This window comes from Hyperolius riggenbachi, chromosome 2 (genome assembly GCF_040937935.1).
Source record: "Hyperolius riggenbachi isolate aHypRig1 chromosome 2, aHypRig1.pri, whole genome shotgun sequence".
NCBI classification, from domain to species: domain Eukaryota; kingdom Metazoa; phylum Chordata; class Amphibia; order Anura; family Hyperoliidae; genus Hyperolius; species Hyperolius riggenbachi.
In genome coordinates, this window is record NC_090647.1 from 253,823,700 (window position 1) to 253,847,357 (window position 23,658).

General features: G+C 43.3%; 1 protein-coding gene across 3 annotated transcripts in view; it reads left to right on the forward strand.

The window, feature by feature from the left end:
- The window catches only part of RCC1L (RCC1 like), a 31,400-nt gene that overhangs the window by 1,976 nt on the left and 5,766 nt on the right, over positions 1-23,658 (forward strand). For all 3 annotated transcript variants that reach the window (XM_068268538.1, XM_068268540.1, XM_068268539.1), the window contains exons 2-9: positions 3,563-3,850; positions 6,300-6,429; positions 8,018-8,146; positions 9,489-9,555; positions 13,614-13,665; positions 14,690-14,774; positions 16,870-17,051; positions 19,325-19,412. In XM_068268538.1, coding sequence (XP_068124639.1) covers positions 3,563-3,850; positions 6,300-6,429; positions 8,018-8,146; positions 9,489-9,555; positions 13,614-13,665; positions 14,690-14,774; positions 16,870-17,051; positions 19,325-19,412 — 1,021 coding nt within the window. The remainder of the gene's footprint in view (positions 1-3,562; positions 3,851-6,299; positions 6,430-8,017; positions 8,147-9,488; positions 9,556-13,613; positions 13,666-14,689; positions 14,775-16,869; positions 17,052-19,324; positions 19,413-23,658) is intronic.

A 23,658-nucleotide genomic window follows, 5' to 3' on the forward strand; every position in this document is an offset into this window, starting at 1 on the left:
TTTGTGGCTGTCTCGCCTTCTGCGTCTCTTCCCTCTGTGTGGCTGTCTCGCCTTCTGCGTCTCTTCCCCCTGTGTGGCTGTCTCGCCTTCTGCGTCTCTTCCCTCTGTGTGGCTGTCTCGCCTTCTGCGGCTCTTCCCCCTGCGTGGCTGTCTCGCCTTCTGCGGCTCTTCCCCCTGCGTGGCTGTCTCGCCTTCTGCGGCTCTTCCCCCTGCGTGGCTGTCTCGCCTTCTGCGGCTCTTCCCCCTGCGTGGCTGTCTCGCCTTCTGCGGCTCTTCCCCCTGCGTGGCTGTCTCGCCTTCTGCGGCTCTTCCCCCTGCGTGGCTGTCTCGCCTTCTGCGCCTCTTCCCCCTGCGTGGCTGTCTCGCCTTCTGCGCCTCTTCCCCCTGCGTGGCTGTCTCGCCTTCTGCGCCTCTTCCCCCTGCGTGGCTGTCTCGCCTTCTGCGCCTCTTCCCCCTGCGTGGCTGTCTCGCCTTCTGCGCCTCTTCCCCCTGCGTGGCTGTCTCGCCTTCTGCGCCTCTTCCCCCTGCGTGGCTGTCTCGCCTTCTGCGCCTCTTCCCCCTGCGTGGCTGTCTCGCCTTCTGCGCCTCTTCCCCCTGCGTGGCTGTCTCGCCTTCTGCGCCTCTTCCCCCTGCGTGGCTGTCTCGCCTTCTGCGCCTCTTCCCCCTGCGTGGCTGTCTCGCCTTCTGCGCCTCTTCCCCCTGCGTGGCTGTCTCGCCTTCTGCGCCTCTTCCCCCTGCGTGGCTGTCTCGCCTTCTGCGCCTCTTCCCCCTGCGTGGCTGTCTCGCCTTCTGCGCCTCTTCCCCCTGCGTGGCTGTCTCGCCTTCTGCGCCTCTTCCCCCTGCGTGGCTGCCTCGCCTTCTGCGCCTCTTCCCCCTGCGTGGCTGCCTCGCCTTCTGCGCCTCTTCCCCCTGCGTGGCTGCCTCGCCTTCTGCGCCTCTTCCCCCTGCGTGGCTGCCTCGCCTTCTGCGCCTCTTCCCCCTGCGTGGCTGCCTCGCCTTCTGCGCCTCTTCCCCCTGCGTGGCTGCCTCGCCTTCTGCGCCTCTTCCCACTGCGTGGCTGCCTCGCCTTCTGCGCCTCTTCCCCCTGCGTGGCTGCCTTGCCTTCTGCGCCTCTTCCCCCTGCGTGGCTGCCTCGCCTTCTGCGCCTCTTCCCCCTGCGTGGCTGCCTCGCCTTCTGCGCCTCTTCCCCCTGCGTGGCTGCCTCGCCTTCTGCGCCTCTTCCCCCTGCGTGGCTGCCTCGCCTTCTGCGCCTCTTCCCCCTGCGTGGCTGCCTCGCCTTCTGCGCCTCTTCCCCCTGCGTGGCTGCCTCGCCTTCTGCGCCTCTTCCCCCTGCGTGGCTGCCTCGCCTTCTGCGCCTCTTCCCCCTGCGTGGCTGCCTCGCCTTCTGCGCCTCTTCCCCCTGCGTGGCTGCCTCGCCTTCTGCGCCTCTTCCCCCTGCGTGGCTGCCTCGCCTTCTGCGCCTCTTCCCCCTGCGTGGCTGCCTCGCCTTCTGCGCCTCTTGCCCCTGCGTGGCTGCCTCGCCTTCTGCGTCCAAATTAGTGAGGTTTGAAATATATTTAAAATATCTAGAAAATATTAATGCATTGGGAGCAGACCCTTACATTCTTCTGCTAATGGCACTAACAAGCAAGTAAATATAGCTTTGCTTACATCACAAAAATGGTGTTACTTGCACTTTTTTTAGGCCGGATCCACACTATAAGCGCTTTTGTGAGCGCCTGTATTTGATTAGCGCTTGTTAAAAAATTGCTTCATTTTAATTAAAATTGCGGTAATAATCGTGTAAATATTGCCGCAATCACATGTTTTTTCGCAAAAGCAATCACCGCGATTTTTACCGCAATTTTAATGGAAGTGAATGGGAGCAATTTTTTAACAAGTGCTCACAAAAGCGCTTATAGTGTGAATCCGGCCTTAGGTGTACTTTAGCATTGGGTTGAGATGACAACCGAAGCATGATCTTAAATATTATACAGTATACGCTTATGTCATGTTATGTGCAGATTTCTTGAATGGCAAAGAGTAGGCGGATAAGAATTCTGAAAAATTCTGTAAATCTAACTGTCGCATTTTCGGGCGGTTTCCTTAACTGAGGAGTCTGATGTTTTTTCTACCCACTCCATTAGCCCTGCAAGGGCTGTGGAGTCAGAGCAATTTTGGGTACCTGGAGTCGGTGGTTTCATAAACTGAATAGACGGATGATATTTGTACCGATTCCACAGCCCTGATTTTTATATTCTAAGATGCAAATAAGTCGGAGTTGATACAGAATTATGCAAAAAGAGGGAAGGTGGAGGGAAAGTAGTCACCACAGGTACAAATAGCACTTGCTGGGGAGTGGCTTAGAAGAATAAAGAGCACAACTACATCAATTATAACAGGCAGTAAATAGAAATATTTAAGGACAACACACCCCACCATCTACACATACGAAATGGGTGTCCCCCAATAACATACATCTAGTCTAATTCATTTTCTCCTCCCCACCAAAGTCCAACAGATCTAACACAGATTATATACAAAGAGAAATCATAATCTCGGTTGAGCCCCCCCCCCCCCCTTCCAGCGTCCCTCATCGCCTGATCCACCTAGACTAAAAGTTCCCACTACCTATCACCACCCGTAATGAACGTTTAACACATCAATAATCTGAATTTTTAACTGTGATATGAAGAGTCTACACTCTATAAAGTGGCCCGAGACCGCTTGTTCTCGGTTGCCATTTCTAAAAGATTTGTAAGAGGAGAGTTGCAGGCACAATTGCTGTGTGGGCACTGGTCATGCCCACATAGACAAGACCACTGGGGCACTTCATTAAATACACTACGTAAGTAGAATCACGCGTGTAAAAATTCCATATCTTATACTCTGTCCCCAAATCAGGATGTTTGAAAGCCTTGCCTCTCACAATGTGACTGCATGCATGGCAACTTAGACACGGGTAAGTACCTTTCTTCCCCGTCTGATCAACAGAGTCCACCATGCAGTCTCCTCCAGTCCGTTTGACCTTATCCCTAACAGAAGGTGCCTGCTTACACAAAAGCAGGGGTGGGTACCTGCACTCTGCAACGTGGGGAAAAGATTGCTGTAAGAGGCCGCAATGCATTCTTACAATGAACCCCAGTTTAGGACTGCAGGCATTGTATGTGGAGAAAAAGGGGAGTCTAGGAACAGCCTGGTGAGCATATTTCCGCTGATTTCTTTTTAAAGTATACTCTGGTTAAACCTCCATCTCTGAGTTTCCTTTTCAAGAAGAGTTGAATGAACCATATTTTAGATCACACTGTCATGACTTGTGCACAATTTAGAGTAAAAATGTAACCCCTAAAATTTTAAAAAAAGAATCCTGCAAAGTTTACATTATTAATACACATACAGTTGCGTATCTTTTAACTTCATTTCAGTTAAGTTTAGCATTAAGATTTTTTTTTTTTTTAAATGGTCCTGTGTAGCAGTTCTTGTCAGACAGATCTTTCATTTTCTTTTATTGATCGCTGATTTTCCCTTTCTTTTGTTTTTGTCTTCCTTTTTGTTGGTATTTTTCTTTTTTTTTCCCCTCCAGCTTCAAGTTCCTAGAAGAATGTACACTATAGCAGTGCGTAGCCCAAACCCTCTGATCCACACATTTGTGCGCTATCTTTCATCTACCGTGGGGAAAAGCAAACCTGCAGAGGAGCTCCCGACCTTTCAGTATGTCGGGAAGAGATCTAAAAGAAAGGACAGAGTTTTTGTGTGGGGCTTCTCTCATACGGGAGCTCTGGGGATCCCAAGTTTTGTAGTACCTGACACAGGAAGAAAGAAACCAAAGCAGTACCAGCTTACTCCATACAGGTTGGATATGGATGAAAAGGTAAGTCATGCAAGTTTACCTAAGAGAGACCGCAGCACACCATGGAGTTGGTGAAATCCAATAAACTTTATTGGCACATCCCAGAGGACAGGTGCAATAGCTACCTGGGACTCTCTGGCTGCCTTTACTGGCAGTCTGATTATGACAGGATTTTTAAATTTAAAGTGGTAAACAATGTACCATTTTTAGATACAAAAATCTGGAAATAATCATATTGTCTAGGAGGTTAATGACACTTTCACCTTTTAGTGAGCCAGACATGAATGCTTTACCAGATTTAAGCTACTAACCCACTTGCGATATTTGTTACCTGCAAGCACCTGCACAGACCACTTGCAATGATATCTGTACAGATGTGCTGCTTGGTTCCTAGCCAAGCAGAATGTGCTTTTTAATGGGGATACGCTGGGGGCATCAGGCTGCAGGACCTTCCCACAGTAATGATAGAAGTTTGGAGACAGCAATCCAGTCAGAAAGAGGACAGCGGCATCAGGGAGATCTGTAAACCTTACCTTTCAACCCAAATGATTAAGAGCGGTGGTTTCTGCCACATAAAATGTAATTGTGTATATGTCTTTAATGGTGCCCATACATGGTACAATTTTATAATTTATTTTTTTTTCATTAAATATGATTATTCCATTAGATTGAATATAAAGATTTTTACAACATGGATTTTTATTGACAAAACTGGATAATTATTTGTTTTACTTGATCGAAAATAATTTTTTTTTTTTATTTGGTCGAATGTTTGGGTAGATCAAATGTTTTTATTGTACCTGTGTATGGGCAGTAAATCTGTCTGGTCATTTAATTAATTAGCAAGTAAGGGACTGATGGTTTTTAAAGCAGATCTATATTAATCTTTATATACACACTAGTCCATAGACTATCCCTCATTGCATAATGATAAAGCTGCAATGTAGAAGGTACAGATGAATGACCTGTGGTACATCTTCCTAGTTTTTAAATCCTCCTCCATAAGGAGTTTTTAGATCTCCTCTAAGGCTAGTTATACACCAGGACATTGCGTTTAGGGGACGTTATAGGGCACATAACGTGCCCCTAACGCAACGCCTGGTGCTTTCTGGTGTGGACGTTGGAGTGAGCCGCGTTGTGCAGCTCACTCTGGCGTCCGTGATGCGTACTCTTGGACGCATGCGGCATCACGTGGTCCCGCCCGTCCAATCGCCGCACAGAGCGGCTGCTCCAGGAAGTAAACACTGCACGTCACTGAGTGCAGTGAATATTAATTAGCCATGTGCCTGGCCGCTCTCCCCTCCTCCCCAACATGACTGAGCATGTGCAAACAGGAGAACGCACAGCATGCAGCACTTTGCTGCGTTACAATGTAACGCAACGTGGGCAGTGTGAACAGCCCACTTGTGTTACATTGCTGTGCGTTGGGGGAGCGTTACAGGCTGCACTAACGTGCGTCTGTAACGTCCCTGTGTGCAAGAAGCCTAAGGCTTCTTTTCTCCATACTAAATAAGCCCAGTTTATCTAACCTTTCCTGGCAAGTGAGACCATCCATCCCTCTAATCAATTTTGTTGCTCGTCTCTGCACCTGCTCTAAAACTGCAATATCTTTCCTGTAATGCGGTGGTGTCCAGAACTGATTTCCACATTCTAGATGCAGCCTTACTAGAGAGTTAAACGGGCAATATTATGCTAGCTATGTTAGTATGTTTTCATTTGCCAAGAGCTATAGATTTCAGCCAAGGGATTGCACCTGTACAATAAACACTAACAATGTCTTACTCCTTCATTAAGTATTTCACAATGTAGAATAAATCATATGAGGAATTACAGGTGTGTGTGTGTGTGTATGTAGGTGTATAAATGTAAGAATCTGAAGTATTCAGTTCATATGTATCTACACGAAATGAAAGCGGATCCGAGATGAAAAACTAACTATAACAAGTAACTTGTCTATATATCTTATCTAAAGTTTTTTTTTTTAGATAGTTTACACAGCATATCTAGCTGCAAACAGCTTCAATAGTTTGATTATTTATTCCTGTGATACAATGAGGGCAGCCATGTTCTGTTTGTCACAGGCTGAGGGCTGGAGATGCTATCAGCTTGCCTGTGTGTAATGTGACAAATTCAGTCCTCCCTCCTCCCCTCTGCCTCTGAAATCTCTGGCTAGTAACACCTCCTCCTCCTCCTGCCCAGACTGAGCTCCCATAAGCCCTTGCTACAGTGCCAAGGCACTCTAAAAAGCTGTGGGCGAGGCTTGTTTAGTTTATAGGGAATTAGAGTATTAAAACAAAACAAAAAAAGTATTTGGCTTGAGGAATGCCCTATAAACTGTGAAAGGAACACAATTATGCAATGAGCAAAAGTTTATCTCGGGTCCACTTTAAATATCAGTTGTGATCTGAATTGAATTTTATCAAAGCTGAGATTTCACTGGTCACCCTAAATCTGCATTTTTTTCCCCCAGATTTCATCTGCAGCCTGTGGATATGGCTTCACCCTAATATCTTCCAAGACAACTGATATCACAAAAGTTTGGGGAATGGGACTAAATAAGGATTCCCAACTTGGCTTTCACAGGAGTAGGAGAGATCGAAGTAAGAAGACTAACTGCATCAAATGATATCACATGAATTGTTAGCATTGCTGCAATTAGACTAATCATTTTGGGTTTGATTTATTTCAAGTGGTTCCACCAAAGAAAGAGGCTCAGGCATTGTCTGCTTTATACAGTGGGGAGTCTTGATTAGCAGCTTTCAAAACATCATGCAGTTGTGTATTGCCATTGACATGCGGTGGAGAAAGGGTATGTGTGGGAGGGAAGCAGACAAGGCCGGCACAACGGACATTTCACACCCAGAGCGGATACTTGTTCACGTGTGTGGTTTGGATGAACAAACGTCCACTGAAGACGTGGAACCGATGTTGTGCCGGCCTGCCTGCTTTCCTTCCACCCACTCCCTTTCACCACCGCATGTCAATGGTAATGGACAACTGTGATATTTTGAGCGCTGCTAATAAAGACTCCCCACTGTACAGAGTGGACAGTGTCCAAACCACTTTGTTTGGTGGAAATACTTGATCATTACTTTTTTCCTGAATTACATCTCATCCAGTACTTGAGAGAACTCTGTTATACATAGTGCTGATTTAATCCCACAGAGTGCCAAGTACTTCTCTACTTGTTGAACTTGACCTGAAGTGGACCTGAACTATAACAAAAACCAATGTGCCTACTTTAAAATGCATGCAAATGTTTGGGGGGGGGGGGGGCAAACAAATCCCCTTTCTAGGACAACTTTACAGAGTGGTCCTAGTACCGGTAGGAGCACACAGGGCAGTTACCCCTAAGCTTCAGGAGTGGTTTCTAGATCCCTGGAAGGATAACAGAGTGCTGTGCTTGGATCGGCTAATACAGTTATCATTTTGCTGTGTGCACATGTAACTGGAAGAATTTTAAAGTTAATCATAGGGCCCTTTCACACCGGCTGCATATGGTTTTTTTTTTGTTTGTTTTTTTTTTTTGTTTTTTTTAAAGGCTTGCAATTTCAAATGCAACTACAGCAAAGTTACAATTGAAATCATGGCAATGCATTCACACTGAATGTGCTTCCAATTTTCTAAAAAGGCAATTGTAGTTCTGCTGCGTTTTTCCTGCATTTCGATTGAGGCCAACATAGTGAAAATAGCAAAAGGCAAAATGTGAATGCAATTCTGGTGTGAAAGAGCCCTAAAGTGGCAGAAGATAAGTCCGATATTCACCTATGGAATGGGAAGGCTCTGGATCCCATAGACTCTATGGCTTTAGCTGCAAACATCAGAAATGATAGAATGATTTTACAGCACAGATAGAACTGTGTGACAAAAAGTCACTACAGTGGGGAGTCACTGTCAGCAACTTCACTGATGTCCCAACAAATATCTGCTAAAGAAGCCCTTTCCAAGTCAGCAAATACAAGTTTGGAAAAGTTTTATCTTTGTGCGCTCCTCCATTTATTACACTTGGAGCATCAGAGTATGCGCAGGTGTCAGAACTCAGATGCACAGAATGAAGATTGTATTATGGGAAATATTCCATCTTTGCCATACCTTTTGTATAGTGGAACTTGACCTTTGTAGAAAAGTATTTTAATCTTGCTGTTCCATACTTGTACCTTTTTTGTTTGGTTGTTTGTTTTTTTTAAGCAAAAGGTTATGGATATGTCCTGGAACCCTCGCCTGTACCTTTACCTTTGGAAAAACCTAAAGATACGCGGGTTTTGCAGGTGTCATGTGGCAGGGCACATTCTCTTATCCTAACAGATAATGAAGGAGGTAAGTGACCCTTTTAACCTTTGTTTATAAGAGGTATACACCCTTTTGTTTGCATCCAATAGCAATAGAAAGTAAAGACTGTGCACCAGATGATCCAACACTACAAAACCTTTAGGCTGGTTTTACATCTCGCACCTCAAAAAAGTCACTGCATAGCGCCACCCCCTGTTCAGCGATGTACTCCCTGTTGGGCAGGAAGTTCATCACTGGGATCACCTTCGGTCAGCTTATGCGTGCCGGGACACAGTGGGCTTCAGCATTTACACTTACTGTGTCATCCATGGGTTTTCTATTACCCCAAGCACTGCATGTTACGTGTGGTGCCTGTGGTAAAACGCTGCTGCCCTTGCTTCGGCTTGGATAGTTCCGGCATACCGCAACAGACCACAATAAGTGTGAAAGTCTCTCATACCTTGTGTGAAAGACTTCTATTGCTTTTGCTGCCCTTTGCGATAAAATAGGGTAACCTAAAATTGGATGCAGATGCAGGATTTATGTGCAAGTGTAAAATTGCCCTAAAAAGCAACTGCAGGGTACTCAGGAATACATTTGCTGTGCTCCTTGCTTTAAATTTATTGTAAAAAAGTTAAAGTCAACTTATCAACACAAGCTATAAATATTTTCTACAGGACAAAACAAACATCATTCAGGGCATTAAAGCCAACCTGAAGTGAGAGGGATATGGTGGCTGCCATTGTCATGTTCTAATAAACAATGCCTGTGGCATGATGTCTGTGCTGATGCACTGACTCTAATGCTTTGTCACTGGCCCAGAAGGAGTATGCAGATTATATGCTTTAACTCTCATCTGACTCCACTGGCTGCATGCTTGTTGCAGGTGTGACTCTAAAAAGCCTAGAGCTCAGCATGACAGCCAGGCAACTGGCATAGTATATAAAAGAATGAAGATGGCAGCCTCTGTATTCACTATCACTTCAGGTTCCCTTCAATGAAGGATAGTGTGTGTCTTTGTGAGAAGAGGCACTAATAGATGATAAAGGTGTGTGTTAGTGTCTGTATACTGTATGTATGCATGAGGAGGCGTGGTAGTTAGGCAGGTGTGTGTGTTGAGATATTTTGCGTTTGCAATTTTTGTAAAGCTTTTTCATCTAAAGGATTTTTTTTGTTAAGTGCATGTAAACATTGTGCCTGAACCTGAGCTTTAACAAAGAAGTGTGTGATTTTTCATTATGATTGTTAATGGCTTGTTTTATCAGTGAAGGGCATATGAATTCACAGTCACTGGAGATCCATGGTGTTCTTTTAGAGTAGAAGTTAGTGTTTGAATTGTTGAACCGTATCAAATTACAGTGCCAGGATTTAATATGAAATATGCTTCTAGTTTTCAGCATTGGGAACAATTCATATGGTCAGTGTGCGAGAAAGGTTATTGAAGGAGAGATTTACAGGTAAGAAATAATCGTCAGATGACCTTCTTATGACTTGCATTTTCAATATTTCTAGTTATCTCAAAATTACATTGTGATTCACAAGATCTAAAGAGTAGTGGCCTCTCCTCTAGAAGGCAAAAACCAAACAGGCCTTCTTCTCTATAATGCCAGTAAATACCCCCACCCCTTCCCTTCTAACATAAGGTCCCTTCTCAAGTAGAAAGTCACTTTTTTAACTGTCAGGATCTTCTGTAGTGATGCATGAAGCAGACTGAGATCATCTACATATGAAACCCCTCTCTGAGTGCATCTAGCTGATCTTAGAATGGGCTTCATGTCTTTCATCCCTGAGTAAAGTACAACATTCACCTTATTCTCCAAAACAGTAGTAGTCCTGTTAAAAATGCACTGACTCAAACTCCTAATAAACAAACTGTAATTAAAAAATAAATATGATAAAATCTCCTATTTCTCAGATAAGGCTTCATAAATAATGTATCTATACAGTAAAAGCAGTGCCTAATCCACAAAAAAATTAAACAAACCAATCAAAAATAAAGTTATTTCTGATGCAATAAAGCAGTCACCTTATTTTTTAAAATTGTATTTAAAGCGGAACTGAAATAAAAATAAAAAGAAAGTGTTTCACTTACCTGTGGCTTCTGCCAGCCTCGTGCAACCTTCCTGTCCCATGCTGGTCCGCCACGATCCTTCGTTCTCCAGCCGCCATCTACTTTCGGTATCGCCACACCGTCAACTTGTAAGTCGACAGCAACTGCGCCTGCAGGCCCCTGGCAACGCATAGCTTTCTTCGTGTTCCCGCCCGCAATAGGGTCTGGCGCTATTAGCGCAGGTTGCTATTGCAGCTGGGAAGGCGACGAAAGCTATGCGGGGCGCATAGGCGCAGTTGCGGCGTCGGTGATACCAAAAGTAGCTGGCGGTGGGCGAACAGAGGATCGTGGAGGACCAGCGTGAGACAGGAAGGCTGCAAGGGGATAGCAGAAGCCCCAGGTAAGTGAAACACCTCTAACACAATTGACTATAATTGCTGTCTCATGCACGTATATAAATTTGTTTATTAGTTGCCTTGGCTACATAACTTAGATCACAACACATTTAAAACCAAACACATTAAAACCACTACCAATGTGTTTGGTTTTAAATGTGTTGTGATCTAAGTTATGTAGCCAAGGCAACTAATAAACATATTTATATACGTGCATGAGACAGCAATTATAGTCAATTGTGTTAGAGGTAGGAATTATAGTATATTGTTGCTGGCTCCTTGTATAGTGGCACGACATCTATGGGGTGGCTCTCCGGGACCAGTAAATTCTAAATACAGTAAGTGAAACACTTTGTTTTTATTTCAGTTCCGCTGTAAATATCTGTGACTGTATATCTGATGTGTACACAGGAATATTTTAGATAATAACCTCTCTGCTGTAAGAATAAATCCTGATGTTTAGATGTGTGACTAGTAGGGATGGCCAATGAGATGCAAATAATTGTGTGTTGCTGCAGGTTTATGCAAATTTTTATACAACTTTATGTACTCCTTTTGCTCATGAAATCAATTAGTTTGATATGTTGTTAAATTTGGGGTTGACGACTACAAATTGTTACACAACAGTACTGTACTCAGTATATGCACTCCACACAGAGGTGCATGGCGGCCACCATATACTTCTGGCTTCAGGTTCCCTTAAAACTCTTTGTATCAGCAAAAAGACTTGTTATGCACGTGTACATTTTTCTGAGCGATTTATGACTGATTTTATTACTTTGATTGAATCTACTAGTCATCTATAGCTCCAGAATATCTGCTCGACTCTCTTCCATTCCATTTTGTGCAGTTTATTAATTGAAAGTCTGAACATGTTGTAAAAGCTCCTTGTGTGCACATAAAGTAGCCAGTGGTTATGTTTCTCAGACCCAAGTTTGGGAACATGGCTAATGTATTATGTATAGAGTCTGCACAGGCTGTGTTTGTAGATTTCGGTAAGAATAAACAATGTATAGCATAAGCTGTGAACACACACTGACTTAGACTCGGCCAAGGTCCACCTTGAGCAAGAATCTAGCATGTGCACCCCCCCCCCCCCCCCCCCAATTACATCTAGAGAGCCTGCATGCTTGATGTTTACAGACATCTGACTGATCTCCAAGCGCATTGTTCTGCTACTCACTTCATCCACTGTAAGCTGCTCTGTCTTGGGCGTACGTTGTCCCTCTTCCCCACTGCATAATAATAGACGCATCACAAGGCTCTAGGCTAGTGACGCGTCTGTACAGAACTCACCCCTAGGAGACGGTATGCATATGTGTGTACAGTGGTTTGCAAAAGTATTCGGCCCCCTTGAAGTTTTCCACATTTCTGTTACATATTACTGTTACAAACATGAATCAATTTTATTGGAATTCCACGTGAAAGATCAATACAAAGTGGTGTACACGTGAGAAGTGGAACGAAAATCATACATAATTCCAAACATTTAAAAAAACAAAAATAACTGCAAAGTGGGGTGTGGGTAATTATTCAGCCCCCTGAGTCAATACTTTGTACAACCACCTTTTGCTGCAATTACAGCTGCCAGTCTTTTAGGGTATGTCTCTACCAGCTTTGCACATCTAGAGACTGAAATCCTTGCCCATTCTTCTTAGCAAAACAGCTCCAGCTCAGTCAGATTAGATGGACAGCATTTGTGAGCAGCAGTTTTCAGATCTTGCCACAGATTCTCCATTGGATTTAGATCTGGACTTTGACTGGGCCATTCTAACACTTGGATATGTTTTGTTTTAAAACATTCCAATGTTACCCTGGTTTTATGTTTAGGGTCATTGTCCTGCTGGAAGGTGAACCTCCGCCCCAGTCAAGTCTTTTGCAGACTACAAGAGGTTTTCTTCCAAGATTGCCCTGTATTTGGCTCCATCCATCTTCCCATCAACTTTGACCAGCTTCCCTGTCCCTGCTGAAGTGAAGCAACCCCAGAGCATGATGCTGCCACCACCATATTTGACAGTGGGGATGGTGTGTTCAGAGTGATGTGCAGTGCTAGTTTTTTGCCACACATAGCGTTTTGCATTTTAGCCAAAAAGTTCAATTTTGGTTTCATCTGACCAGAGCACCTTCTTCCACATGTTTGCTGTGTCCCCCACATGGCTTGTGGCAAACTGCAAACGGGACTTCTTATGCTTTTCTGTTAACAATGGCTTTCTTCTTGCCACTCTTCCATAAAGGCCAACTTTGTGCAGTGCACAACTAATAGTTGGCCTATGGATAGATTCCCCCACCTGAGCTGTAGATCTCTGCAGCTCGTCCAGAGTCACCATGGGCCTGTTGACTGCATTTTTGATCAGTGCTCTCCTTGTTTGGCCTGTGAGTTTAGGTGGACGGCCTTGTCTTGGTAGGTTTACAGTTGTGCCATACTGATTCCATTTCTGAATGATCGCTTGAACAGTGCTCCATGGGATGTTCAAGGCTTTGGAAATCTTTTTGTAGCCTAAGCCTGCTTTAAATTTCTCAATAACTTTATCCCTGACCTGTCTGGTGTGTTCTTTGGACTTCATGGTGTTGTTGCTCCCAATATTCTCTTAGACAACCTCTGAGGCCGTCACAGAGCAGCTGTATTTGTACTGACATTAGATTACACACAGGTGCACTCTATTTAGTCATTAGCACTCATCAGGCAATGTCTATGGGCAACTGACTGCACTCAGACCAAAGGGGGCTGAATAATTACACACACCCCACTTTGCAGTTATTTATTTGTAAAAAAAAAAATGTTTGGAATCGTGTATGATTTTCGTTCCACTTCTCACGTGTACACCACTTTGTATTGGTCTTTCACGTGGAATTCCAATAAAATTGATTCATGTTTGTGGCAGTAATATGACAATATGTGGAAAACTTCAAAGGGGCCGAATACTTTTGCAAACCACTGTATGTGCCTCTATTCTTGGGAGATGAAGGAGCCATTTTAACTATGTTTGCAAGGCGCTAAAGGTACTGTGCTGTGAGCACTGCTAATGCAGTTATTACACATGCTACAGCTTCTTCTTCTTCTTTCCTACAGTGAAAGCCAGCTGGTTCACAGAGTAAGACCACTTGAGAGCCAGATTGTCCAGGTATGGCTGCATAAGATGACACATAAATAACAGTTGGCTAGAAATTCTGCACATTTTCATGATAATGTGTGTGTATATATATATATATATATATATATATATATATATATATATATATTCTGAAAATGACATGTACATGTCATGCGGATTTAGTAGTTATGGGGTCTACTTATAAACAGGTGAAAATCATGAAAAAAGCCATTGTTTGTTCTGTGCTTAATCAAGCCTGAATGTCACTTTGTTAATAATAATCCAAACATTTATATAGCGCTTTTCTCCTGTCGGACTCAAAGCGCTCAAGAGCTGCAGCCACTGGGGCGCGCTCAGGAGGCCACCCTGCAGTGTTAGGGAGTCTTGCCTTGAACTCCTTACTGAATAGGTACTTGACCTAGCCAAGATTCGAACCCTGGTCTCCCATGTCAAAGGCAGTGCCCTTAACCAGTACTCTATTCAGCCACTGTTTGTTAAACACTTTTTAAAAGGGCAATCTTGTTTTGTTCACTGGCAATCAGTGCTTGATTGTCAGTGCTGTAATTCACCAAAACTGGTAATCCACAGACCCTTTCCCTTGAATAGAGCTGCAATCATTCCTTTTCACTAGATGACATAGTAGTAAGCAGCCAATAGACTTTTATGGTGGCTGCTTCTAAACGTGGAGATTTGCAGCAAAAGAGTGTTTGAAAAAAAAAACCCCACTGTTTTCATTGCTTTCCATTGTAGCCTGCACATCATTCATCACAGCGGAATTGGCTAGCTCCATATGGTGATTTATAAGATGGTGATCAGACTAATAGCCACTTTATAGATGTGGTGATTGTCACTTAAATATTATTGATCCTATAAAAGTGCCAATCAGCTACTCGAAACCTCTATAGCGACTTAAAAAGTGCTGACATGACACCCTTAAAGCTTTATAAGTAGGCCCCCTTTGTGCTTGTTTACGGTTTGTGTAATGACACTCGTGCCTGTATCTTTAGTATTCACTTGTCTACTATTGATGGGATTTTCTTCTTTCTGTCTGCAGGTAGCATGTGGTCAGGATCACAGTCTGTTCCGGACAGAGCGAGGAGAGGTCTATGCCTGTGGCTGGGGAGCTGATGGCCAAACAGGTTTCTAGTACATTGCTTTAAACCTCCAAGGTTCTGTTAAGACTCATGCTAAGTTTATGTTTGGGCATTTTGGGGTGACGTAATGGAGGCATTTTAATACACAAAGTACCACTACAATAGTAAGTCTATTGGTGTTCAGAGGGCATCCGGTGCAATGTAAACCATCGGAATACAGTATCCCAGTGCAGTGCATGCCATGCGTTACCGCATAACATGCATGTTAACATTGGCAAGTGAATCATACTTTTCATTGACTTTATGTGATGCAACAGATGCATAAAATGTAGTGTGACTTTTCCGTTCCGCTGCATTCCTGTTTTTACAGGGAACACAATGTAACTCCCACTATTACCTTGGCCTTATGGCCATCGTGCACTATTAGATCTGGCAAGTGTTCAGTGTTTACCTGACAAGACTTTTACCTGCTGGCCACCCTGCACCATTAGTTGTTAGATCAATTCTCAGCAGACGAGTATTAATATTGTTTGCCCTGCTTGCTTTGTATTGCACAATGCAGGGCTAATCTAAAGCAGCTGTGGATCAGGCACTGCTGTTGTCCACCTCCCTGCCTTCCCGACTGAACAGAAAACAACCTTTACTAATTAATATTTAATTAACCAAATGATCATACTTGTATTAAAAGAGCCTTCGTTTTCAGCAGATTTTCATTAGTTTGTGTTTAAATTGAGTCTAACATCTGTTCTATTGCATAAAATGAAAAACAGTCTCGAAAAGACTGTTCATCTGATAAGAAAAGGATAACACGTCTATTCATGGCAGAAAATTGTTTGATCAATTTTACAAACTTGATTTGTTACAAGAAATGTAGCTGTGTGTGGCCTCCCTAGAACAGATATTCTAATGAGCTGTGGGGAATTCTGTGCTTGTATATAGTGCTCTTATTGAGTAAAGCATTGCAGTGATTGTGAAAAAAGTGAAATGGTAGTTCCAGGTTATATGTACAACTCTGTCAAAAAATAGTTTGTAGTATAAATGTAGTTGGGAATAACAAATCTGCTGACTATTCTAAAGCTTGGTACACGCTTTATGATTGGCCAATCGCTGCCCAATTTTACCACCTGCATGTAACTCATCTCAAGGGCTCGGCCAGAGATCTGCCTGGTTGTTCTTCCCACTTACTCCGCCCCCTGCATGACGTCTCCCCCCCCCCCCCCCCCCCCCTCGCGCCTCTCAGTAAGCTAGTGATGCTTCTGTATAGCCTCAGCCCTGCAATGTCTCCTGAGAGGTCAGGTGCCGATCCCCACTGAGCCACATGTCTCTTGCATGTGTACGAGGCTTAGGACAAAGGGCCTAATTCTATAAAGGGATATTGGCACCCCCTTTTATTGTGTCTCTGATTGGCAATTTGATGTAAAAGCTGATAAACTGAGAGTCTTCTCCTTAGCATCAGGGCCACTGCAGGTACTCTATTACAGAGCTTGTGTATGTGTGTTTTATAAAGATAATTTGTTATGTAATGTGAATTAAGTAAGTAGCTGGGAGCCCATGCACTGGCCACTTCTTGCACTACAGTCTGAATTTGCTACAGGCTGCAATTTTCTTAGGCTAGGTTTCCATTTATGCGAAAACGGGCCGATTCCTCTGCCACAAATTCGGATGGAATTTGGCAGCCTGTAGAAGTCTATGTAGAGCATCCCAATTCGTGGCCGGGGAAAAATCGGATGCTCTGCAGCATATTGCTCTTGTCACCTGTCCGAATCCCATAGCCGTGCATAGCGCGGCTAGAGGGATTCGGCTGCAAGACAGGTCACAGCTATGCCGGCAACAGGAGAATGCAACCCTACTATTGATAGCACAATGCCTCCCTCAATGCTGCTGCTAGTTGGGAAAATTATTCCACTTTCTTTACTAGTGCTCATAAATGTCACCTTTTTTAGCTTCTAATGTTTGTCTCACAAATTAACAAAAGAAGAAAATGCTTTTATTTTTTCAGAGTTGATAATGTTAAACTGAGAAAGAGAGTAGCATCTAAAGAGATAGTTGATGCCTTAGTGTATACATGGACTACAGACATCATGACCTTGTGCTCTCTAGTACAAGACTGACTCTTTGTTTTATTACTATTTATGAACAGGTCTTGGCCATTATAATATCTGCAGTGCTCCTTCGAAGCTTGCTGGTGATTTAGCTGGTGTGAATGTTGTTCAGGTGGCGACCTATGGAGACTGCTGTCTGGCTGTATCAGAAGAAGGACAAGTTTATGGCTGGGGAAATTCAGAGTACCTGCAGTTTGCAACCATTACTGACCTCACACAGGTAGGAGTTTTGGAGGCGGTATGTGGTTACTGGGGGATTCCATTATACTAGTGACTGTGGTGTTTGAAGGTTCATGTTGTTAAACTATGAAATGCCAAAATTTTAAAGTGTGGTGGTGTTCATCTGAGCTACAGAAAATTATACAGAGTTCATATATTCACTCTGGGTAGGAAAATGGCTAAGGGCCAGTTTCCATTAAAAAGTGATGCGAATGCGGCTACCTAGCCGCATTGCATCACTACCGCTTCTCCCGATGCGGAAGTCAATGGAGGAGATGGGACGCAGCTGCGGGCGGATGCGGCCTGTGCCAGAATCTGCAGCATGCTGCAGATTCTCGGATCGCTCCGCACAACATGCACGCAGTGGAAACTCTTCCATTGCCGTGCATGTGTTTCAGCATACACGCGGTGCGATGCGGCTATGTAGCGGCATCGCACCGCTCCTAGTGGAAACGGGCCCTAAATGAGTACTATGGTTACTTAACACATCTGGAATTGGGGTTCTAAATACTACAAAACACTATGGGGATGATTTAATTAAGGTTAGAAAATGATAAAGAAGGCTGCTGAACATTGGTGATCAACAAACTGTTTAATATTGGCTGGCAAAACCTCACAACCTTTGGCTTGGTCATGTCAGTTCATAGGATTGTTTAAAGGTTAGTATATTAGAATCTGCACTATTGCAGTACCTATTACAGACTCGCAGCTTTTTCATCCTTCGATTACACTGTACAGAATAACAGGTGCTTGTCCAGTGTGAGACTTAATACTTTTCATAGATTTAAGATCCACTGGATTTTTTTCATGTCTCTCAGACTAATGAAAATACGGAGATGTAAGGAAGTGTTTTGTTCTATGTGATAATGAAGGTAGAACATCAATGTAATTCCTGAAACTAAAATGATCCTTAAAGTGTACCAGAGATGTCGGCATTAAAAGATTTTATGCTTACCCAGGGCTTCCTCTAGCCCCATGAGCACATTTGAATTTACTGCCATTCAAAGTGTTTTGCACAGCCACACAGAATTAGCGATCAGTGGTATGCTTTGAATATGGTAGACCATGTTGGGGCATGTAGCACATTTTACATCCTGTCCAGGTACTGTAAATGTGACAACTACATCCATATCTGTGCTAATTTACCTTATATTTGATATTGCTTTTCGAGAGGTCAAGTTCCTGCCTTTATGTACTCTGTATTTATTTATATCAAGTCACATAGCCCTATGGCATTTTTCAGTATGTTTCTATACATCTGCTAACTACAACATTAGATAATGGAAAAGTACTTTACAGTAACAATGTTTTTTAGATGTTTTAACTCTATTCATAATAAAGAATGGTTAAATGCTGATTTATGCATTGGATGTACCGTATTCCTGTATGGAATAAATGGTTTAATTTGTTTCTTTTAGTGCTTAGAAAACAGTTGTGAGGGGGCTATTTGGTTGTTATGGAGCATTAAAGGGGAACTTCAGCCTAAACAAACATACTGTTATTAAGTTACATTAGTTATGTTAATTAGAATAGATAGGTAATCTTTTACCCACCCTGTTTTAAAAGAACAGGCAAATGTTTGTGATTCATGGGGGCTGCCATCTTTGTCATGGGGCAGCCATCTTTTTGGTTGAAAGGAGGTGACAGGGAGCATGAGATACAGTTCCAACTGTCATGTGTCCTGATAACCCCTCCCAGCTGCACACACTAGGCTTCAAATGTCAAATAAAAAATGTAAAAAAAAATAAAAAATTGCACCAAAACAGCAGAACGAGAACATTAACATCAGAAATCCCATCATGCTTTGCATAGCATAAGGGGAAAACTGCCCGGGCAGTTTTCTTCTGTGCAGATAAAAACGAGGCTTGTATAAGAGAACCAAAGTTCTGATGCTGTGAAACTGTTAAAGAAACACCAGGCCTTTTCAGTGCTGCTGAGTCGATTTTTAGTCTGGAGGTTCACTTTAATCTGTATAACAACTAAAACGTACGGTATGTGCTGTTCTCAAGTCTCAAGTGGCTCAATTTTACTCATGTTATTTAGTATGTGGTGTACTGCAGTGAAGCAAATAAATATAAACATGATATATATATATATATATATATATATATATATATATATATATATATATATATATATATATATATATATATATATATATATATATATATATATATATATATATTACATTTTTTATTTTTTATTTTTTTTTAGAAAAACATACATTTTAGAATAGTTTTCAACTTTTTTTTTTTTTTTTTTATATTTTTGCAGGTTAATGTTCCTCGGCATTTACCATTTCACCATGTTGGCAAAGTGAAGCAGGTAGCTTGTGGCGGTACGAGCTGTGCCCTATTAAATGGTGAGCGTGCCACAGCACTACTGTTTCTTATTTTGATAGCAATTGTTTTTTTTATTTTTCACAGATCATTTATTTCTTAATTTGATTGCACTGTGCAGAAATTGTGCTACAGGTGTTTAAAAAATTAAAAATGTATTATGCATAGGCTGGGCACAAATGGTTAGTGCTGTCAGACGGTAGGTATGGTTCAGTAGTTGCCAGTCATACTATACAGGGGTTTATATAGAAAAGTGCACTGAACAAGCAGTGGTTGTGATTTGTTGTGGGTTGTTTTTTACTCCTATCTCAGCTACTACCTGCAGTGTTTGATAGCAGTTTATGCTGAATGTTTGTTGCTATATTTAAATACCAACACTGAAAGTAATGGGAGCAGTTAGCTAGTGATTAGAAGGTGATGTTCAAGCATTTAGAATGCAGTTTTTAGTGCTGTCACATCAGCCTTCGCGCTAAGAATTCTATTAGCATTTTTAGCTGCTTCCAAGTGCCAGGAAACATGATGGTTATTTTGTGAGAGGTTGAAATTTTTCATCATTGAGAACCTGGAGCCAAATGCATCTATTTCCAGCCAGATAACTGTCATTTCTAAGTGATCTCCCTGCTAAATCTTATTTCACAGTGATCGTACAGCAAAGCATTTTCATAAAGATTTAGCCTACCCCTTTGTTAGTGAGAAAAAGCTGTGTATGGTTCTCTGCATTGGGCCAGAGCAGGTGGGAGCTGGCTTGAAAGAAGCAAAACTTTTCATTTTTTTGGGTAGTCATGAAATGAAAATGATCTTTGATCATGTGGATGTGAAAAAGAAATTGTTTCACAGTTAAAGTTCCAGTCACACAGTTTTGTTTGTTCATGTGGTTGTGTGGAAGGCTATTTGTTCCTAGATGATTGTCATATTGCTGGTTTTAGAAACAGATGATATGCAGTTTTTGGTGCCCAAATCTGATCATGTACAGATTCTATAGATCTTCATCTTGCAAGATCTAATTCTGACCGACTGACTGATTTTACTAAAGACAAAATGAGATCCGATTAAAGTAGGAATATTATGTTAAATGTGCTAAAGGTTATTGTGACTTTTACAGACAAAAAGTGCCCAAAATATTTGATCTTGTCTGAGCAAGAAGATCTGTTCTGAAGTTTTATTTAGTAATTGCTCATGATCACAACTTGGAGCTGTTGTTGCTGACATTAACCCTTGCTTTTAGAAAACGATAACTTGTATGTAAAATATTAATGCTATATTGTTTCCCTATGTGTGCTACGTTAACCAGGATAGAATGTACAGTTTCAGGAGTTTGTTTGTTTAATTTTTTTTTATTTCACTACTGTTTGCGTTGACTTTACAGAGCTGTTTCCCACACTAGAAAAGGAAGCAAAAGACAGGAGGAGCGCTCCGTAGTGTGATACCGTTTAATAAAATGAAAACTGCGCAATAAAAGATACACTTACTAGATGTGTATGAACAGTAGGCATTTAAAATTGGCATATAGCCCAGAATAAAAAGAACATCCCCTCTTGGAAGCGAAACCTGAAGCTGCAGTGGCCAGCGGCAGCAAGGATCCAGATGGTAAATGGATGACAGGTGTGCTTTCGGGGTGACTGTGTGCAGGTTACGTCAAGACGCGTTTCGGCGTGTCCACGCCTTCGTCAGTTAACGTACCTGCATGCACACTATGCTCCTATTTATAACAGGAGTCAAGGGAATGGCTTCCCAGAGCAAATTGAGGTTAACGAGGGTGAAAGGGTAGGGGGCGGGGTTGCAAAGTACTGCAAACAAAAACCCTATATTTTCCAGCCTCCTGACGGAAGCTCAACTCTAAATCACCAGGGCATAAAGCCCTGACGGCAAATAACTGATTGATTCAACTGCAACAGTATGAAGTGTTGCAAAAAAAAAAAAAACACACCGGTGGCCCCAGCATCCCTGTAGATGGGAAAAGCTGGAGCTGGAAACCTCGGCTTCCCTGATGGCATGTTGACTCTCCAGGTGTGCTGGAGGGGAGGAAGGCGAGGGACATGACTGGTGGCCCCCAAGTGCAGGAATATTTACCTCACGGGCAGGGGCGTGGTCAGTAGCGCAAGTTGCAACAGAGGGCGTGGCCAACGGTGCACACATATGGTAGCCTTGGCCTTCCAATAGACACAATGAAAGTATAAACAAAAACAATAAACAAAAAAGTGTATGCTCATACACTTTTTTGTTTATTGTTTTTGTTTATACTTTCATTGTGTCTATTGGAAGGCCAAGGCTACCATATGTGTGCACTGTTGGCCACGCCCTCTGTTGCCACTTGCGCTACTGACCACGCCCCTGCCCGTGAGGTAAATATTCCTGCACTTGGGGGCCACCAGTCATGTCCCTCGCCTTCCTCCCCTCCAGCACACCTGGAGAGTCAACATGCCATCAGGGAAGCCGAGGTTTCCAGCTCCAGCTTTTCCCATCTACAGGGATGCTGGGGCCACCGGTGTGTTTTTTTTTGCAACACTTCATACTGTTGCAGTTGAATCAATCAGTTATTTGCCGTCAGGGCTTTATGCCCTGGTGATTTAGAGTTGAGCTTCCGTCAGGAGGCTGGAAAATATAGGGTTTTTGTTTGCAGTACTTTGCAACCCCGCCCCCTACCCTTTCACCCTCGTTAACCTCAATTTGCTCTGGGAAGCCATTCCCTTGACTCCTGTTATAAATAGGAGCATAGTGTGCATGCAGGTACGTTAACTGACGAAGGCGTGGACACGCCGAAACGCGTCTTGACGTAACCTGCACACAGTCACCCCGAAAGCACACCTGTCATCCATTTACCATCTGGATCCTTGCTGCCGCTGGCCACTGCAGCTTCAGGTTTCGCTTCCAAGAGGGGATGTCCTTTTTATTCTGGGCTATATGCCAATTTTAAATGCCTACTGTTCATACACATCTAGTAAGTGTATCTTTTATTGCGCAGTTTTCATTTTATTAAACGGTATCACACTACGGAGCGCTCCTCCTGTCTTTTGCTTCCTTTTCCAGTAGTCCGCTCACAGCCGAGTGTTTGAGGAGCTGCCAGTGTGTGATCAGTCTGCGGTCCACTTTGACCTCTCACCTGCGTTAGCGCAAGATTGCACATCTTGTGTTTCCCACACTACCTGTTCCTAGTACCTCATACAGCCTACTCACACTCGTTCGATTAGCGGGCGTTTACAGCTAATCGCCGGCGATAGCTAGCACTTTTTCTCTAGCCGTCATACGGGACACTTGGAGATGTGGCCCCGCCCATCCAATTAGTGGAAACCACCTGAAAGAGTAAAAAGAGTATTAATAGCCCCCACCCTCCCCTGGCTCCTCAGTTTCATTTGGTTTCCGTCCCGGAAACACCGAAGAGGAGTAGCTCCCTTAATGTTTATTATTTTTATTTAGCCTCACTAGGTGGTGAGGCCAAGAGAAGACCGGGTGGCTTGGGTGATCGTTGTGAACGCTAGTGGCGTCTCTTTATTCACCCGGTTTTCTGCCGAACGCGGTGTTCAGATGTCGATCCCTCTGCTCTCCATATTCATTTGTGCGGGCAAGGATCGTGGCACTCTCCCACAGCTGCCGAGTTTCTTTCGCCGAATCGGCATCCTCTTGGCAGCGCTGTGCATGCAGGAAATCCCTGGGCCACAAGCGATGGTTGGGAAGCTGGCGCTGGTGGGGGAGTCCAATACAGGAGAACTAGGCAGCATAAGAAATGGAACTGCTCCTGTTGTTCTCCCCATGATGGAAAGATGGGATCACAGGCAAGAGGCTTCCCAATCTGTTCCAGCAGCAGAGGTGAGTGCATTGTCCATGCTGGAGAGATGGGATCACAAGCAAGAGGCTTCACAGTCTGTTCCAGCAGCAGAGGTGAGTGCATTAACCTTGCTGGAGAAATGGGAACACAGGCAAGAAGATTCCCAGTCTGCTCCAGCAGCAGAGGTGTGTGCACTGATAGTGCATTTTTGCAGGGATATACACTCACATGATGCAGTTTAGAGTGTGATTTCACCTGTTTTATCCTTTCCCTCTCTCTATATATCATAGCAAGCTAAAAGTTAAAAGCGTGGGAGGTATAGGATAGTGTTTGGAGAAGCCAAAAACTAAAAAGGTTGCTATTGCAACATTGTTTCCCCAGTATTATAACAAGATGATTTGTCAAGCCTGCACTAAATCTATGAGAGCTGTAGTGATTGACAATTTATACAAAGAGTTTTGCAGGTTAACCTCCTTGGCGGTTAATTTTTTTTTTCCTTTTTAAAA